The sequence below is a fragment of the Dromaius novaehollandiae genome, chromosome 7, assembly GCF_036370855.1.
Source record: "Dromaius novaehollandiae isolate bDroNov1 chromosome 7, bDroNov1.hap1, whole genome shotgun sequence".
In the NCBI taxonomy this organism is placed as follows: domain Eukaryota; kingdom Metazoa; phylum Chordata; class Aves; order Casuariiformes; family Dromaiidae; genus Dromaius; species Dromaius novaehollandiae.
In genome coordinates, this window is record NC_088104.1 from 28,048,686 (window position 1) to 28,068,579 (window position 19,894).

General features: G+C 40.7%; 1 protein-coding gene across 1 annotated transcript in view; it reads left to right on the plus strand.

Annotated features, from left to right (window-relative positions):
• UBE2E3 (ubiquitin conjugating enzyme E2 E3) overlaps positions 1–6,154 on the plus strand; it is a 64,569-nt gene extending 58,415 nt beyond the window's left edge. The window contains exons 4-6 of the mRNA XM_064515033.1: positions 58–190; positions 1,975–2,122; positions 3,645–6,154. Coding sequence (XP_064371103.1) covers positions 58–190; positions 1,975–2,122; positions 3,645–3,742 — 379 coding nt within the window. The 3' untranslated portion in view covers positions 3,743–6,154. The remainder of the gene's footprint in view (positions 1–57; positions 191–1,974; positions 2,123–3,644) is intronic.
• Positions 6,155–19,894: the final 13,740 nt, after the last annotated feature.

Below are 19,894 nucleotides of genomic sequence, written 5' to 3' on the forward strand. Positions count from 1 at the left end.
AAAATACCTGTCTCGAAGGTGCACCTGACTTGCTCACTCTCTCTCTCCTTTATACAGCGCCGGTCCTAAAGGAGATAACATTTATGAATGGCGATCTACTATACTTGGACCTCCAGGTTCTGTATATGAAGGAGGTGTTTTTTTCCTGGATATCACATTTTCATCTGACTATCCATTCAAGCCACCAAAGGTAAGGGTAAGGTTTTCATTGTGGTTTTAATTTTTTTACAAGTAGGTGAATGTTACTTGTAAAGGGTGAGTGCTCAGCACTTACTGAAAATCAAGTTTGTTTATGATCTTTTGAAAGCTAAAGGGCCTGAAATCTTGGCTAGCAATTTCGAAAAAAATCTCTCTCTGATTTATTTCTTGATTACCACACCAATGCTGGTTTCCAAGCTTTGCCAAGTGATAAATGAGGTGATAATTCTGACCATGAGTAAGATTCAGAAAACTAATTTTAATAGAAAAGAGCACAAATATTCCTAGCCTGCTTCTTCTCATTCTACCTGATAGAATACATGTATAGTAATCTTTTCTCTTTTATAAGCCAGAGACTGTATTATATATTTTCCAGGTATTTGTTACCAAAATAAAAGAAGGCTAAAAATAAATTAATTTTGATAGACAACTAAAGTGTTATATGTGACTTCAAGTTGGCTAAAATACTGTGATGACATTCACTATTATAAAATGTCAGTATATGTGCAACTGGTTAGATCAGCAGCCTTGTTAATATTTTTAAGCAAAAGCTCTTTCTGTAAAATGAAACTAATCTTAAATTTTATTTCCTGGCTCAGAATTAGTAGGGACATTTATGAAATCATAATTTACTAACAGATGCCACGGAAGCTAACGGTTGTTCCCTCCACAGCCCCCTTCACCCCCTGCCATGCCAAATTACAAATCTTGTCCATGACACCAGAAGGACACTGCTGACATTTACAAAGAATAAATATGTTCCACCACACCATATTTCCTACAACTTGTGGCGGTTGCGGCAATAGTGTTGTTATTATAAATCCAATATCTTTTTTCTTCATTCCCTAAAGCACTATAACATAAATAATAATATATCCTCTATATATTTCACACTTCTCCAAAACTCACAAAATTGAATGTTCTCTGAATTAAGATTGTTATAATGAAGTGATGGAGAATTTTAGACAAATTCTCCATGAAAATCATGTGGATTTTTGTTAAGAATCTGGTCTTTTTTGGACTTTCAGTGGTTTCAGAAAAGATTTCATGGATTTTTTTCCTCCTTGCACTGGCATGAAAAAGAAAATTTTGCTCATCTATTTCTGCTTTATGTAATTATGGCATTTTAAATATTTCTAACTTCTTATTTGTGCAGAATTATACTTTCATTGTTTACCAATACTGGTCTGAAATAATTTTAAAACGAGCATGGTGTCAGTATGATAGCATTGTTTTAGATGTATATTATGTCCTACCTAATGAAAGGTATTACAAAGATTTAGTTAGTTGCTAATTTGAACAAATATAATGCCATATTCTAGTTTTAAATATTACTTTTCAGGGTCTATGTTTAGGCTTTTGGAAGTAAGGAAAAGATCAGTCTAGGACTGAATAAGCAGGGCAAATTCTGTCTGCTTCTTTGCCTTCAATAAATGTAATAAAGTTTTGTTTGTGGTAAGATAGTTGTTGACATGCAGTTCAATATCTTCATTAAATACTGTACAGCATGACAAAGTAGGTCCTAATTTCTGTGGTTACCAGACAGAGTGCCTCTGTGAAAGTAATGTATGCACCAAGGATTTCCGTGGTAGGTCTCCTAAAATGTAACCGTGACTAAAGTAAATATGCACTTTTCTTTTAAGTGTAATTATTTTAGAAAATGAACAGAGAGGAGTTGCCTCCAAGGAAGCTCTGCAGAATTGAGAGTGCCCCATACACTGCTGCTACTCAGAGAATAGGGACAGCATGACTTTGTTTTCGTCTCTTACATTCTAGGTTACTTTCCGTACCAGGATTTATCACTGCAACATCAACAGTCAGGGAGTCATCTGTTTGGATATTCTGAAAGACAATTGGAGCCCTGCTTTGACTATTTCCAAGGTTCTGCTGTCTATTTGTTCTCTTTTGACAGACTGCAACCCTGGTAAGGAACTTAATGAGCATCACCTACCTCTTACTTGTTTGGATTATTTGACGTGATACATAATTTGTATGTTTGATTGTATTTAGATTAAATCAAAGTTAATATTTTTAAATTTGGGGATGAAATGCTCCTGTTTTGGCATACAGTTCCACACTTAAAGGCTCTGTTCACTCCTATGGCACAACAGAAAGCAAACAGTGGTAAGCCCATTTTTTCAAAGGTGTTGTAGAGAGAAAATGAAGTCGCTGCCATTGAAGGTCTGTATCTCAGGAGCTGTAGCAAGTGAGTTATACATCCAGGAGAGCAACAGAGTTCTCTGACTTCACTGAGTCAAAAATCATTCAAGTTGGAAGCGACTGCAGGAAGTCCCTTCTCTGAAGACAGCAATTGAAATGTTTAATCTGGCAAATGTGAGGGGGACAATGTTTGCCATTTTCAGAGAGAACTCCTTATTCCTCCTGGAAGGTGAGGAACTTCACTGGAAGCGGTAAAGTTTCACAGCAGCAACTGTATGACCAGTATCATTATACAACGAATGCTAATGGCCTGTGGTCAATATAGGAACTGAGAGGTAATGCTAAGATGGCATTCATTTAGAGAAGACCGATAAGGAGCAGAGAGAAACAGATTGGCATGTTTGATACAAAATTTTGATGACTTTTGGTATAGTAAAACTGCGATGCCCTCAATGTGTGTTCCTCCCTGATGTGCCCTAGTCCTGTCCCAACACCATGACAGGAGGATGCCAGGATGTCCAATGCACCCAGCAGTCATTCCAAAGGAAAGCAGGGTGCCTGGCTGAGAAGGGCTGTGGTAAGATTCATTGTATTCTGTGATGGGAACAACAGGAGAACTGAGGCTGAGATGCTACACCTTACAGCGCAATTTCCCTCAGGCAGGATGTGGCTGTTGGATGCATCCTGGAGTCAGGCGTATGGAGCTTTCTGGCCCTAGAGAGTAGGCTCTGCCTACTTGATTTCTTTCAAGTTAACAAGTTCTTTTTTTCTGCAGCTTACAAGCGAACTGTTGTACTTGTGTGTAGTTTCGTCACCATCCGCTGGCAGCATGTCTGTCTGTACAGGTGATGTTTACCCTCCTTGAACAGATTAGGTCTTTAAAAAATGAAAGGGCAGGTTTGTAGTTTGAAAACATCTGCTGTTTGAAAATATAAGCAAATTATGCCTGACAAAATGGTACCTGGATTGCTGGTGATCTTACAAAACTACCTACCATGCTTTTTGTCAAGTTTTGGCTGAAAAGAGCAGCTATAACATTTGAACATAGGCGTCTGCCTGTCTTTTAACACACTAAAATGCAGATTACCAAAACAGATTAAAATCCCTTCCTATTCATTGTGCCTTGTGTGTTTCTCTTGGAAATGTCTTGTATCATAAGAGCCTCATTATATCTCACAGCATTTGCTGGCCTAACAAAGACTGTATTTTGGAATAGATTCCATTTTTTAAACCATGCCATTTTATTGTGCAATGGTTCCTAAAGTGTCTTCTCCTGTCTTTTGCAGCTGATCCTCTGGTTGGAAGCATAGCCACTCAGTATCTGACCAACAGAGCAGAACATGACAGGATAGCCAGACAGTGGACCAAGAGATATGCAACATAAATGACAAACTACTTGTGCAATGTGAAGGTGCAGAAGGCAACTTTACAGTGTGCAACAAATCTTTATAGCCTTTACAATACGGACTTCTGTGTATATGTTATACTGATTCTACTCTGCTTTTATCCTTTTGAAGACTGGGATACTGCCCCCCCAAAAAAGGTAAATGCTATCAAGAGTAGAAATTTGTAGCTGTAGATTAGTTATGTTTAAAATGCCTACTTGCAAGTCTTGCTTCTTTGGGATATCAAAATGTATTTTGTGATGTACTAAGGATACTGTTCCTGAAGTCAACCAAATATTATAGTGCATTTTAGCCTAATTCATTATCTGTATGAAGTTATTAAAGGTAGCTGTAGATTACTAGGAATTATGTCATTTGTATTAAACCCAGATCTATTTCCAATATGTGGTACATGCTGTTGTGAAAACTGTTTTAACTTTTACCTTTGTCAGTTTGTAATGAAAGGATTTCCTTTTTCCCTTTGTAGCTCAGAGAGCACCCAGTGTATCATCTCAAACACAATAAACATGTTCCCCAAGGAGTAGTTTCTTTGTTTTCCTACTTTAAATTAATATTTGAATAAATTTAATTATAGTAACAAGGCAGGGCCATTGTATCACAGATCCCTGTGGGTAATCTTTAAATTAATATACATAAGCAAAGGCTTGCTATTAAATGTTTAATGCACACCTGTGGGTTGTTTAAATTTTCTCTGGTTTTCTTTTACAGAACAAATGTCATTTCTACTATTTCCTTAAATTTCATACTGTTCAGCTCTTTATCAAGTTGGAGTGAGAGCATTGTATATGCTTACTCGTAAGGTTACTATAGCTGGTTGCCTCAGGCCCAACTCTGCTGTCATAATAGGGTGCCTGAATCTTGCTACAAACTTTTTCTGCAGGACTAAGGCAAAGTTATAGATAGTCTGGTGCTTTTTTGTTTCTGATTAGAGCAAGTCTGACTTGCTAATCTGGAGAATTACAATTGTCCATTGAAAATGGTCTTCCAAAGCATGATTGAACACTATATCATCTGTCCAGAAAAGAAAGGATTAGAATAAATTTAATCAGATTTTTATGATATAAAAACAGTTGTGGGGGAAATTAACTTTTGTTAGTGAAAATGAAATCTGTAAGACTTTTGGACTACTTTTTCCTCCCCCCTCTTCCCTTTCTGCCTTGGAAATTTTGTAACATCTGTAAGTAACAAAGATACAGCTTTATAGTACATACAGTTTAAAAAGTAGAGTCACTAATAGTTTTATAATTTAAGCTTTTGTAGGTTGCCAATCACAATATTGATTATACAAAAGAGTTTTGATCCCATTAAAGGATTTTTAAAATTACAACTAATTTTAAACTTTACTCTCTCCCTTATCACCTGGTGTTTTTAGAGATACTGTAGCACTTCCATCAATAAGATGCTCTGTGCATTTAATATATGAAAACTGAATGTTAAGTTTAAATATTAAAGCAATAGAAACTGTTAAAAGATTTAAATCTAAAATTAGCCATCACTATATAGATCTGTTTTTTTGTATCACATGACCTTTGAGCATGAATTGTCCACCCTACTTTAAATATTTCTACAGATTGCTGAAGGTGGCTTGAAGAACTGTGGATCCCAAATATCTCAACCTAGAAGCCCATCTCTCTTGATAACTACAAGATAGCTTTAGAGTTCAGGTTATAAAGTGCAAAAGGGAATGAGAAACAGGGGATCTGGCAGGTCCATACACCTAGGTCAGGTAACAGTCTAATGTCAGGAGATGAAGTGCTGGAAATCACTGCTGCAGGTGACCAGAGTTTCTCACTGTGTCATTGAACACAGTGAGAAATAGCACAGATTGGCAAAGAAACAAGGGGCTATCACATCTATGTGGGACATCTAAAGTCTGCTCACCGCTCTCCGTTAGTGCACTATGATACTACACAGTGCTCGTACACCACTCCAGTGACTTTCCAGTGAAGTGCAAACTATGTATTTCACATGTTAACTATATTGCCTACAGAATTTACAGATATTTATATCATAAAATATTATGGTATAACAGTAAAGGTTTTAATCCTAATTTTAATGTATTTTGTTTTTGTATTGTACCTACAACTTAAAATACCTAGGTGTACAAGTGGGATGCCTTGTTAGTGTTGCCCCATCTTGCCTTCCTTGCAATTGGATCCTTTACACTGAATTCCCATCCTTTTTTTTGTTGGTTTGTCATGAATCTGTTCTTTTTTAATGTAGTTTTTTTTGTGTGTAAATTTTATATTTACTGAAGTAAAGGTTGTTTTGTGTAAACATTTAAACTTTAAAAAAAAAAGCTAATTTTGTTTCTCAAGTTCTCTCTGCTAAACCACGCAGTAGAAAGAAATTTGTATTGTTAAATAAATCAATTAGTTGTTAAATGAGAATGTGTGTCTGTTTTCATGGGGAAGGGAGAAATCTCTGATGGAAATATGTCCAAAATACCAGCTGCAAAGATAATCTGATGCTTTTGAATTATTTGTTTCCTGGCTGTGCTAGGGTGAATACTGGGTACATTGAGAGCAAATACTTGTAGATATCAAATGAGAAGGAATGGGTGAATATAAATATATTAAACATAAATATCTTAAATATAATGGAAAGGCAAAGATGTATCAACCTTATTTCTATATTTACGGATGTTCTTGGATGAGCTGCTTCATGTTCTGTGATGTTTGTCTCAGTGATGGATGGGGTGCCTCACGTGGAGATGGTTTCGCTTACAGATCTGCATTGGCTAACAACTGTTAGAAGTCTAACAGGGGAGGGAGGGAGTCGCATGGGGCTAGACAGTGACAGTGCAGTCTAGCCTGAGTAGCAGCAAGGATCTGCGCAGCCTCGTAAACAAAGCATGAACTGAACTAGCTGGGGGCTGCACTCTGCTCTTTCCCTTCCTTGAGGGGAAAATGGAACTGGGCCACTCAGCTGTGCATTAGTTCCTGCTCTGTATTGGCTTCTTTATGGCAGTGGGTATTACGGAAAGTGGAATCAAGCCTCTCCTTTGCTTCACCTTCATGTGTGGGAGCCAGGTTTGTGGCCTCACTGCAGCTTCTCCCTCTTTCTTCTCTGTCCTGTGAGCTGAGTGCTGCACGGCTCAAGCCGGGGAACAAGAAGGGGCTTTGTGCCGCTCGCCCTGCCGGGGCAAGGCACGCAACGGCGCAGGCTGTTGTCCTCTCCCCGTGGGGTGGTGGCTTCCTGATAGCGCTGCCTCCGTCGGTCACCGCAGAGCTGTGGGGAGGGCAGCTGGAGATCACAGCAACTTCTGCATTAATCCAATGGCATTCTGCCCCTAGGGTTTCATCTGTATGGGTTAAGAAGCAACTACTTTTGTTTGTAACTATGAACGCTGTTTTCAGCCCTTCTGCTAGATTCCAGTTTTAAGAGTGAATTTCATCTTTCCTGCATTTTCTTCAGCAAAATTCAGCATTAGATATGTACAGGAAAGAAGGAAGGTCTTTTCAGACATCCTGAAATAAAACAGCTTCAAGGGCAGTGACACTAGCATGATAAAATGAGATTTGATTCAGTTATAAAATAGCATTGTGTTTCTGTAGGCCACGCGATGGCCAGGGAAACAGATGCATTAGAGAACTCAGCACTGCTTCGTATATATTATCCCTTTAACCTTTGTGTGGTGGCAGTCCTTGCACTTATATTGCACTGGAACTTCTGAACCAGAACAGTAGCTCCTCTTTGCTCGCTAACCACCTAGCCTGAAAGTGGTCGAACAGGATCCCAAGACAACAGGAGAGATCATAAAACAGAACATGTGTTTTCAAGAGAAAAGAAGTGAGACAACAGTGTGGCAGCTTGTACCACTGGGCAGGTAGCCTGACCTTGCTGAAATGTTGATGAGAATTAGGCATGTTCAACTGTAGCTTAAGTGGAAAAGCAGATAATGCACTTGGAAGATGAACAGATAATTGCTAGAATGCTTGCAGCACTTAGGTGCTTCCGCTTTTTTAGCCTTAAAGAGGGAAGCTTGCTTCAGCTTCTCTTCCCCCTCCCTTCACTGTGTGCATCTCTCTGAGGAGTGCTGTCATGACTGACTCTGTTGCTGGGTGAAACAGAATGCATCCAGCATAGTAACAAGAATTTGGGGGATCCTTAAAAATAAAAGCTGCCGGGAATAAAGTAAGGGGTAAGTAAGTACCCCTTAAGAATAGAGTTAAGGGGTAAGTAAGTAAGTAGAATGAGTATGAATATATATATATATATGTGTGTGTGTGTGTGTGTGTGTGTGTGTATATCATGGTGACTACATCTGAGTGCAGGCTCTGCATCTAAAGTGATGTAAGATATGGCAGGACCATGCGGATGGGTAAGAAATATATCGAGTTGTCTCTCTTCCGTTGTTACTGCTGTTCTCCTGTGGGTAGCGTATTGACAGTCCTGTCTGTTTATGTAGTGTGTCCAAGTACCAGGAAGCATTTTATACCTTCATTGTCTAAGATAAACATCTTTTTGAACCATTCTAAACCATCACCCTCCAGAACATCCTTTGGCAGTGAGTTCCACGGTTTAATTATGAACTGTGTGAAGAAGTACTTCCTTGTTTGTTATGTGAGCATTTCACTTGACCTGCTATATGAACATTTCTTTTGATGCCTCTTAGTTTTGTACTCTAAGAAATAGTGAATAATTGCATCTGCTCTCCTCCTTGATCCCATTTATGATTTTATGTGCCATTATTATCAGCCCTTCAGTAATCTCTTTCTCTGGGCTAGAAAGTTGTCATCTATATAATCTCTCTCAGTCACCGTCCTCTGTACATTTTGCAATTCTGCTGTAATTTAAGGCAATAAGAGCTGCTCACAGTATGCAAAAGGTGAACTCATGATTCGAGTGGAATGTCTTCTGGTTTGATCTCTTTACCCAGTAATTCTTAATACTGTTTGCCTTTTTGAGCACTGCTTAATTTTGAGTTAATGTTTTCATTGAGCTATATTCAGAAATGCTGAAATCTCTTTTCTGAGTGATAATAGCTAGTTTTGAGTTAATCTTATATGTAGGTCTAATGAATTTTTCTTTCCCTAAATCCCTTACTATGTATTTATCATCACTGAATTTCATCTGTGGTTTTATCTCCCAGTTCTCACTATCATGAAACCCTTTATGACTCTTTGCAGTCAGTTCTGGTTTTGGCTGCTTGAATATTGACTCTGTGTAGTGTCTATGCTAGGGGTAGGAGGCAAAGTACACTGGACAGGTCTGGCTGTCAAGAAGTGATGGGTCCCTGTGGAGAAATTATCATCCAGCTTCTGAATGGCACAAATGAAAGCAGCTGCCAACCGTTTTCATCACTCTGGGCTTTGTCTCCCTCTACAGAACAAATGTCAGGTCATTATTTAAAGAGGAACTCAATGTGGGTAAATTTTCCAGAGCGCTGAATGAGCTGTCATGCTAGAGATTAGTTTTCTGGGATATCATATAGGTAGACAGGGGTGAATCTCAAATCCTGTGGGACACTGTTCTTCTTAATGTAGCAATTGGATATATCTCTGAAGCATATGGTTGGGTGAGAAATCAGCAGTCTAACATTTATTCAAGGAGCCAGTCAGCAATAACAGGACTGGAAATACAGAGGCAATAAATGGAAGCTGAATGAAGCTGTTAAAATACAGTGGTGCGTGATGGTATTACTTATAGCGAGCAAGGCCACTACTTGTAGTTGTAGAAATCTATGACTGTTTATGTATTCCAGCATTTTAAATCTGTTTACATTTGTGAAAATTTGAACCAAGCTGAGCCTCTATTAACTGCATGATAAATAAATAGAATACTGCCACTTGCAGTTCATCATTTATAGGCAGTAGAATTAAAGTGACAAATTATTTTAAATTTTTTGTCAATTTCTGAATGTAAATATTAACAAGCTCTATTCTTTTCTGCTTTTGCATGTGTTTCCCTGTTAGTTGTGAAGCTAATACGCTATCTTTTCACTCTTGGAATGATTAGTTAGTATATATAAGCAACATTTTTCATTCTGTTCATTTCTGATTGTTGCTGGTCTCTTAGCTGAATTGCTTCTTAAGTATGGATTTAATGAAGAACAAAACACTTTAAGGTAACAGTTAAGCTTCATTCATTGGTTTAGTTGATATTTTACTGTAAAATGACTTGAATTACCTTTCTTAAGCTAACAAAGTAAAAATTAAATTACACTGTATTTCTTCTGGAAGATTATGCTGTTTATCAGCATGTCTGTTACCTAGCCCAGTACCTTATATCAGTAAATCATGCACCTTTACCACAATTTGTTTTGCCTGCTGCATAATATTTGATCCAAGCACTTATAAACTAGCAGAAGAAAATAAATGAAAAAAAAAGAAGTACTGTGGAGTTTTGCTGGAGTGTGTCAGAAGAACCACTTAAAATCCCTGAACTTTGCATTAAAGAAAACCTAAAGTTAGGACAAATCAAGTCAAATGCTGGCCTTTCTGGCTCAGTCAGTTTCCTGGATTTTCATGAAGGTTGCACAGTTGAAGAACATATTATTTGACAATTTTTCAGTTTAATGGACTTTTTAATACAGCTGTGATGCAAGAGGCTCCAACTTAGCATTTACAAGCCATTCATTCCTATCTTCAGGTGCCTGCTTTAGGCAGAGCACTGCATCCCACGCTTAGCTATTCTCCAGCTTCTCTAAAGACTCCCTAGACCGCTAACCGCTCCTCTCCTTGAACGATACTCAGCCACTTTCATCGCTTCATCTTCAGTAAGGGAAAAGGAAGGAGTTTCCTGCAGGAGTCCTTCAGCTGTGTTTCATCCCACAGGACACAGAGGTAGCCAACCCCAACCCTGGCAGTGGCTCACAGCCCGCCTGGGGTGGCTGAGAGCCAAGAAGAGCACGTGCTCTTATGACACCCATCGCTACCGCATTTAGACAAAGGGGTCCTGGCTGCTGTCTGTTCTCTAGCAACTATTTCTCGCCACCACCAGTCATCCCTCCCCCTGCCTGGTCATGAGCAGCAGGTATTTTGAGGACCTGGGGCCCTTCCTGTTTCTCTGTTTTTGCCTCTGCTAAGCAGGCCCCAGATAAATCAGCACAACTGGCTTGCATCAGCCAGGGATCGGATGAAAGAATTACTTAAAATTAGCCAAGTCATTTTGTTTCCAAAGTCCCAGCTCGTGTTACCAAGGTGCCCTGAAGCCTGGCGGTGCCTCTTCACGAGGGACAGACCCGCGGAGAGGACGGGGTCCCGTGTGTCTGGCACGCAGAGCAGCGCTTGCCTCGAAGGTGGAAAGTCACCTCCTTGCACCAGAAAGACACGCTCAGCCACACATGCAAAGGGAAGCAGGACGACGAATAGCTCCTGTCCCAGCCTGCGGGGGAATCTGCATTCATTCAATGCAGGGTTTCTCCGGAGGTTCCCCTCGCCTCAGCCAGCTCAGGAGGGAAGGGTTTTCTCCTCACCCCCGTTTCCTTCCGACATGGGCAACGCTGTCGGGCAAAGGGAAATAAACGCCCGCTAGATGTCAGCGTAACACAGGTTAGAGCCAGAGCAGCCAGGGAAAGTTTCTGCTGCGCAATCTCACGGGCCAAGGAGATTTACATAAACAAAAGGGATGAAAGATACCTGATTTTACATGGATTTTGCTACTAGCAAATGAAATGCAGCCACAGAGGCTAAACCTGCAGTTATAAAGCTAGGGTTTCCATTAATCTGTGATGGGGCATGAAACTGAAAGTCCGTTTGCATGCTCAGAGACTCCATAGCCAGCGCCGCTTGCAGATCCTGGCCCTGCAGGGGTCCCGTAGCTTACCTTGTGCAACAGCTCAGGGCAGGGGTACAAGCACATGTACCGTCACCCTCACCCAGCAGACCAAAAGGGAATCGCACAGAGATTACAGGCCACCAGTGGTATGGTACAGGGGAGTGTAATCTTATGTTGCCTGTGATACTCCCTTTCTCATCATCGGCAGAATGCCTTATTCTGTTGAACAGGCACTGTTGCCCTCTAAGGACAGTACATTTGCTTTAAAATATATTTTCATAAATGTTTAAGAAACCACAACAGGTTATTTCAAATAGGTGATGTCAGCCCAGTATTCAATCTCTTCCAAGTTCCTTGAGATCTTCAAAATTGAGTATCACTTACATAAACCTAACAGATCAAGAGGGACATGAAGCATCTGTGCACTGATGAATGCCCCTCAGCCTGCGTGTTCATCCTCCCCGAGCGTCTCTCAGAAAGGAGAGACCATATATTTGGAATAGTGATGCCGCACTACTCTGAAAAATTGCACTTTGACACCACTGCTTTGAACAAGAGGCAATTAAAGAAAATGAATATGCAAGCTAAGAAGAGAGATTTTCAGCTATCTTCTTGAAGTCAAATCTTTGCAGATGGATAGATACAGTCCAGATGGACTGCAGTAACATTTTCTTTCTATTTTCTTTCCATTTTCTTTCCTAGATTAAATAAATATTAGGCTGCTGGCATTAGAAAGGCCTTTTTCCTCTTAAGACATATTCATTCATATGTGCCACCCTGGAAATCAGCCTAGTGGACAGCTGATTTTCTTTAAATAACAAAGGATTTCAGTGCGGCTGCTCTATTTTCACTCTTACATGTTCTGTTTTACTATTCAAGTCTTGGAAGAGTTTATTCAAATCAGTGAAAGTCGTGGTGGACTATTACTGTATAATTGAGCGAGACTTTTCCTGGCACTTGACATATTTTGTCACTTGAAGGGTGACCTCAGCTTAACATTATAAATCACGTAAAGCTGACAGAGGTGACTTGTACTTTTCTCAGGCTTCCACTTTGATGATATACTTGCTTACTTAGCCATAGCGTGGTAATACTGTTCTTTTCACCCCTCCAGCAGCACTTCCAGAACGTAACAAATGGAGCGCGGCTGGGTTTGCACTGTCTGTTTAAAAATGATGTATGGGTAAATATTTTAAATCCACCAAACTGTTAATGATTTTCAAAGGCTTTAATTGAGTGATTAAAGTGGCCATTGATTTTTCAGACCTCAACCTATTCTGTAATTCAAACACTCTGCAAAGGAAGTCATGCATGATCAGATTTAGACAGTATTCAAAGTAAGGCCTCTGTAATTATCATTGCAAACATCAGGTATTGTATTTGCCTTATTAACTTATATTAGGAACCTGGAGTGAAACTGTGAAATAGCAGTCGTCTTAAGATGTTGCCCATGGTAGGGTTTTTATTAAAGACAGTTACAGAGTCATAAACTGCAAAGGGTGATGGTTCATGCACATTGCTGGGTTTTATGCTTTGAATGTGATGTAGATCTGCAAAAAAACTGTCTTGGAAGGGAAGGTTGAAGACCTTAAATGAGTTGTGTCTTCCTCTGATCTATACCTCGCCATCACCCTTCTGTGTTCTCTCTTTCTTGCTCCCTTTCTTCTTTCTGCATTGGTTGGATTTGGAATAACAGCTAGGAAAGAATAAATAGTAAATATTCCTTGTTCTTCAAATTTTGAGCATCTCAGTGGGTCAAATCCAGGATTAAAAATTTCCCACATAAGATAAAAACACTCACAAAACCAAAAACCAAACTAGAAGCTTATTTGAAACCACCAGAGAAATTTGAAATTATTGTGCCAATGCCTGACATTCAACTCTGAGCTTTTCAGAGGGAGGGGGGGGATGAGATCTCTGCAGTGCCCTGAAACTCAAGCATTTGGGGAAACATTAACCCCTGAAGAAGGGGATATTTAAAGGTCCCAGTGGATATTACCTGCTCTGCCTTGCTAGCACTGACTTTGGCTGTAAAGATCTCTTGGAATCTAAGATTTAAAATTTTTGTTTTCATTGTAGATAACTAAAGCATATGGCTTAGCTATTTTCAGGCCTTGTCCCCTTATTTGTTTTTCTGTCTTAAGTTTATGGTAGGTTTTGCCTTCTTTCTCTTGCTGCCACGCAGTTGATTCTGCTGTTGTCTGCTGTTGTTACGGACGCCTTGAGAAGCGGCTTTGGGAGCTGCTGCTGGTTGAAGAACAACCAAGTTACTGTTGCGAGGGCCAAGCAGCCTGCAAGCACCAGAGTGCTGTATATACACCTTGCTCATGGTGTACATACTGTGCGCTAGTATAAAGCATGAAGCAGTCGCAAAAATTTTCCTCACAAAACCTTCCAAACCTTGCTATTGCTTTCTTTCTCTTCTTCGTTAAAGGTTTCAAACAAAGTCATTTCCCTCACCTGGTTATTATGAAAAACTGACTAATATGAATCTAGGGATTCTGTCTTGAATTAATATAAAGCTAACACTCATGGCAGCTGAGGGATGGGGAAGCAGAAGCGGCTCTAGCTTATGCTGGCTTGCAGGAGGCCTCTGGAGGCCCTTGCGCTGGCACGAATTACTGCCTGAAGGGCAATTACATTGGCAAGCATCAGCTGGGGCAGCGTGCACCCTACGTCCTCACTCCTCGTGCCAACTCATGCCGCCAGCTTTGTTCTGCCACCCATCCCCTGTCGCAGGAGCAGGTGGCGAGAAGCCAGCTACTCTCTGCGTGGGGTCTGCTCCACGTAGAGCAAGTAACCAAAGCTCAGCTCAGCCTGCTACAGTGTTTGCAAAAATCCAGCACAACGTAAAGGGCAGAAATAAAGCCTGATAGGAAAAAAAATAAATAAATAAACAAAAACCTTGGACTGGTGTAAAGGACCTATCTGGTAAACAAGAGGAACAAGACAGTGGGAGTGAAGAAAACAAAACCAGTGTGCTGGAGCGAGGCCTGAGTGGTGGCAAACGAACAGATGGACTGCTCTACTCAATGTCTTCCTGGGGAGAGAGAGATGGTAATTTGACTGCGAGACAAAAAAGACAAGGACAGGAAGGTGCGGATTTTCCTATCCTGGCTGCCATATTTACTGCCTTCTGAGACTTCCGTAGTCCCACTGGGCTTTTATTACTTGTATTACCTTAGGGTTAGGGTTGGGCATGCATCAGCTGGAGCTGCCAGTCTGGAGCTGCAGTTGGAGGGAGGCTGGAAAGAGGCTCCCGAAGGAGCAGTAGTGCTGCCCAAAGACTTGTCCCCAAAGAACTGGGGCCATGGCTGGGGGTCCTGGGCTCAGCCTCAGACCTAGCCAAGGCCAGGGATGAAACTGGTTCTGGAACTGTGGGCCTATTTCATTTGTTATTGAATAAAATAATAAGTGATGTGAAGATTGGAAGCCCAAAATTGAGCAGCTATGTACAGAACCTGTAAGTGAAAAAGAGAAGCACCTTGGCCATGCTCGTTGCAGACAAAATGCTTCTTTTGCAGAGCTGCTCCATAATAGAGTCCAAACTATACTTCTGCTCAGCATCCACATTGGAGCACCATAAACCAAGATATATTTGGGAAAAGAAAATAGAAAAAGAACTGCATAAAAATGTAGAAGCCTATTAACAGCGTGCCAAAGAGTAGAATCAAAGGAGTAAAATCACTCACCGTTGACTGGAAAGTACTTAAAGAAGCCTGTTTCTTTAAAGAAAGTGTATTGGATGCTCAGAGCAAAACTCTTAAAAAGATTTTTTTAAATATGAAAAAATGAAGCCAGCTACAGGATAAGGGCTGCTATTAAAAGCAAGCAAGCAATAAAGAGAGCTGAATATTATGGAGACAAAGTTTGCTTCTGATTTGTAGTTATTCAAAGCAGTTAAGAGGAGAGCTGATGGTGAAGAACTATCAAAATAACTTACAGTGATCAAGATTTAAAACAGCAAATAAAATACAATATAGTTAAATGTATGTTATACAATGCATGCATAGTTAAATGAAAAGAATCTGAGTTTACATACATGATGGGATCTGAGCTGCTGTTTGCGATACAAGAGTGATGTCTCGAGACTGACTGTTCACTGTCTCTGCCAATGCCAGAATGAAGCAAGTACAGCACAGCTTCAAAACGAACAGAAGACAATACTAGTGCAAAGTACTGAGGAAGCATGTTAGAGACTTCCTTTCCTCAAGGATGTTGTTGGGTATGCTAGATGTCTCCACTGGATTTAAAAAAGTATGCATCAAAGAACAAACAAACAAGCACTGATGGCTACCTCTTGTTATGGAAGCTTTGAACCAGAGAGTGGTTTTTTTCAGTGAGAGTATCCATAGGAGACCTGACTACATGCCCAGCCTTTTCTTACAATCATTGCTGAGCACCAGCCATTGACTGCTTCTATCTGGCCCCCTGATTTTACTCAGAGTGGTCACACTTGTAACCCTATGAGCCAGGCTACTGCAAAACCTAAATGTGGAGCAGTGACAGATTGAACCCAAGACCAAGCTTCATGTCACTTAGGCTTTTACTGCAAACCTGGGAATTACAAAAATTCTTTATTTCTATGAATTCCTCAAAAGCGACAACAGAGATAGATAGAAGAATTTTTAATCCTTTCATGTTAATCTTTACCTAGATGTTGAAGCTAAAAGTGAGTCCTAGTCTGTACATTAACATCAACAAGAGGACCTTTGAAATCAAGTCATATGTTGATCATAGATTAATATCCTAAACTGTTGGCACACAGACTTGGACATTTTGACTTAAATATTCTCCCACAGATTCTGCTGAGAATCGTGTAGGTGGATCAGTATTGTTATATTATATTAATTTCAATGTATACTTTCCTCAGTTGCTTATTTTTCACTTCTACACATTCATAATTGTATTCAGCCTGCTTATAAATCTGTGCCAAGGGTTTGGGATATCTCAGGCTGTACTGAGAACAGTATCCTGAGGCACTGAGCTAAGTATCAATTAGTATTTCTCAGCAGTTCCAGAAAGAAGAATGAGAAAGAGAATAAATGCTGGAGTGACTTAAAAGGTGGCTCAAGAGTTTCAGGACTGGAGCATTGCTGTTGCAGAGAAATGCCACTAGCAGAAGAATCAAGTTAATACACGGTGCATCTCAACAGCAAGGCACTCGCCATCTATTTGCATTCTTGCCTCTCTACAAAATTTGAGACAACAGTAGTTTACTTCTCCTCCACGTTACAGAGAAACCCAGCTCCTTTCTAACGGAGTATTCGGTTACTGCCGTAACTCCTTCCTCTCATTGTCTCCATGCTGGATACCATCACCCACTGTGACTCCAGTTATACAATGCCACGTGTCAAAAATACGCAAAACTGTGACATCCCATCCCTCACTAGGTGCCAGTTAAGTCCTTGTGCTAATTTGAACTTCTGGTACTTCCAAGCCCTACAGTAACTTACGTCAAGTCCTACCTATCCTGAGCTGCTGAGACCGCTCTGCTCTCCTGTGAGAGGAGCTAGGGTGGGGACAAACATCTCTCAAAATTTGAGGATTTTCAGAACACGTCTCAAGACTGCTTCTGGTAGCTGAAATCAGGGAATTATATTGTTCATTAAAAATGAACAAACAACAAGACAATTAGCCAAATCTGTGGAGTCTCAAACAAGCAAAGAAAAGCTCCATTTAATGAATACCCGATGCACAGTTTCATAGTGAATCTAAAAATTATATGCTGACAACTGACGAATATGGCCATACCATTTGGAATTCATACTGAAGAGACTTGTATTTCTGAAGCTGTATGTGGTATGGGTGCAAAGCAGAAACATCTGCCATGAGGCTAGAAAGGTAAAGACAACAGCCTAGATGAAGAGCATCTTACCAGAAGCCAAGTCAGCACTGTAGACATGAAGTTGTGAATCCCTGTGCTCAGTCCTAGGCAGGGCTGTTTTGCCCTGCCTGTGAATAGGGAAATGAAAAATATGACCCGTCAGTGGGGGAAGTTGCCACCAGCTGCAGGCTGATGCAAAGAGTGACTCAGAGCCAGCAGTTGCAGCAAGTGGGCTTGGTTCCCAAAAAGCCAGGTCCCCGACAGGCTGGGAGCTCACACATACATCACGGCTCCTACGACCCAGTGGGAAATGGGAAGAATAGAGCAGCATGCTGCCTAAACATTTCTTCTTTCTGCACGAGAGGGTGCAGACAGCCCCAAACTCGTTGTGCTGAGACCCTGAAGTGGCTGGCACCAAGAAGCCCTGGTCTGGGGCTGAACACCCACTATGGCCAGCTGCCGGCCACGTGGAGGTCAGGCTGATAGCCCCCCTGAGGGACCCACTGCGAAAACCAGGGCAGCTCTGCAGCCCCCAACTGGTCCCTCGTTGTGTCCTCTGCGTTCCGGCACCTACCTTGGCTCAGGTTTTGTGCTTTCTTTTTATAATTCAGTTGCCCTTTATTTTTAAATAAAAAGGATAAATATTTTTCAAGTTTTCTATCCCACCTGGGTTCTCTCCATGGCTGTCATCGAATCATTGCATGCTTTATTTGCCTCTCATCATCTCTTACTTCTGAGCTGCGTTTTATCCTTTCAGACAGGAGCACTTTGCAGTGCCACTATCAGGCTTTTGTCTGAGGATAATGGTTATTACAGTATGTGATAGGTGAGAAATGTAGCAGGAGACTAATTTTGCACCTCGTTGCCTGGCAGAATGTGAATGCCACAATTCTGACCAAACCCCAAATCCTTCATGTGGGCAAAACTTCTGTCAACATCAGCAGGAGTTCTGCTCAAGTACAGCTTCCCAAATAAGGCATTTTTTTCATTGTGATTTACTGATACTACAGTTAGTCTCTATTCCTAAACATGCCACTTAGTGGCAATTTGCTTGCTCTCTGCATCTTTTCTAAATGCCTTCAGCATTAAGAAATGAATGTTCTTCTGGGGAGGAATTCCATCTTTGTTGGAATTATAGCAAAAAAGAAAGTGGCAAGAACAGGAAAAAAAAGATTTTGACTTTACACATATACGGAGTGAATACCACGGAGGTCTTGCACCAAAGGCTTTGAACGATTCAAACACCACCAGCCTAATTTTTCTGCTGGCCCTGCACCAGCTTCATTGAAGTCAACAAACAGCGTGCTGGTGCAGATGTGAAGAATCAGACCCTGCATTAAAAAAAAAAAACACTCAAAATATGTAAAAAATCAGATGGTAAAAATCACTGTCAGAAGCAAAATCACAGATGTGGTTCACTGCAGGACTCAAACCATGTATTTCTGTTCAGCCCTGCCCTTCTACACTGCAAGCACACGCTAGCTGAGCGCTGGCCGTCTCTCTGGATCACACCACCTTGCTTACCAAACAGGAGCTGCTGCAACTGTAACTGCTAGCCCTCTCATGGCTGAGAAATCAACTACAAGCCAACCCAGCTCATTAAAAGAGCGGGCAAGGAATAAGCAGGGGGGAAAAGCTAGTTGTGCACTGCCGTATAGGCTACATCAGCTCAGTTTGCGGTCAGACAAGGGCGAGAGCACGTGCAAAGGTGTGAGCTGGCTACAGAGCCGAGAGCAGACGGGAGGCCGGGAGGCCGGGAAGCAACACTGCCCCTCTCACCAGCAGCAACAGGAGCTGCCCTCTCCTTCTGCAAGGCACTTGTTTAAATTTAAATAGGTCCTAATCTGGGTCCTGGGAGCTCTCTGGGACAGAGACTTCATCTTCAGATTTAAAGTTGCTCTACACTTCCAATAAATCACAGGACACTTTGTCCCCTATTGCATTGCTTTTTGGTGTTACTCAGCTGCATTCAGTTACAAATAACCTTGGAAATCTGGCACGGGTAGATCTTCCTCACTAGTTATCAGGAATGTCATATTAAATATTACATTATCTCCACTCCCTTACGTCTGTCATTGTCTCTCGGTGGCTGGTCAATTTTCCTCTCTATTGAATATTTCCGTTTCATGATAAAGTAACACATGCCGGGTGGTGCATTTCTAGGGCTTTATTTATTACTTGTCTTTGGTGCTTGAACTCTCTCAGCTTTTAGACTATGATGTGACTCATAAATGCACTCAAGGTACATACTGAAATAAGCAGTTTTTCTCTCCAAATACAAATCCTGTGCTATTTTATTATTTCCATATTTATAATGATTTGTTTATTCTTATTCAGACACAGACTGATTCCAGCAGTGCTCACAGCTGAGTATAGAAATCGTGTGCATTTTTCTTTCAGGTCTTTAGTGGATTTATGTGAAAACACAGCTACATCTTTTTCTTTAGGCTATGAATTCCATATTCTTTGACGGCAACAAGTATTTTGCTGTATTACATCTGTGGCCTAGAGAAGGACTAGCAGCATTGTCTTCTTTTTTAACTTCATTTGTGTCTCTACTATTTAAAAGTGCATTTGGATT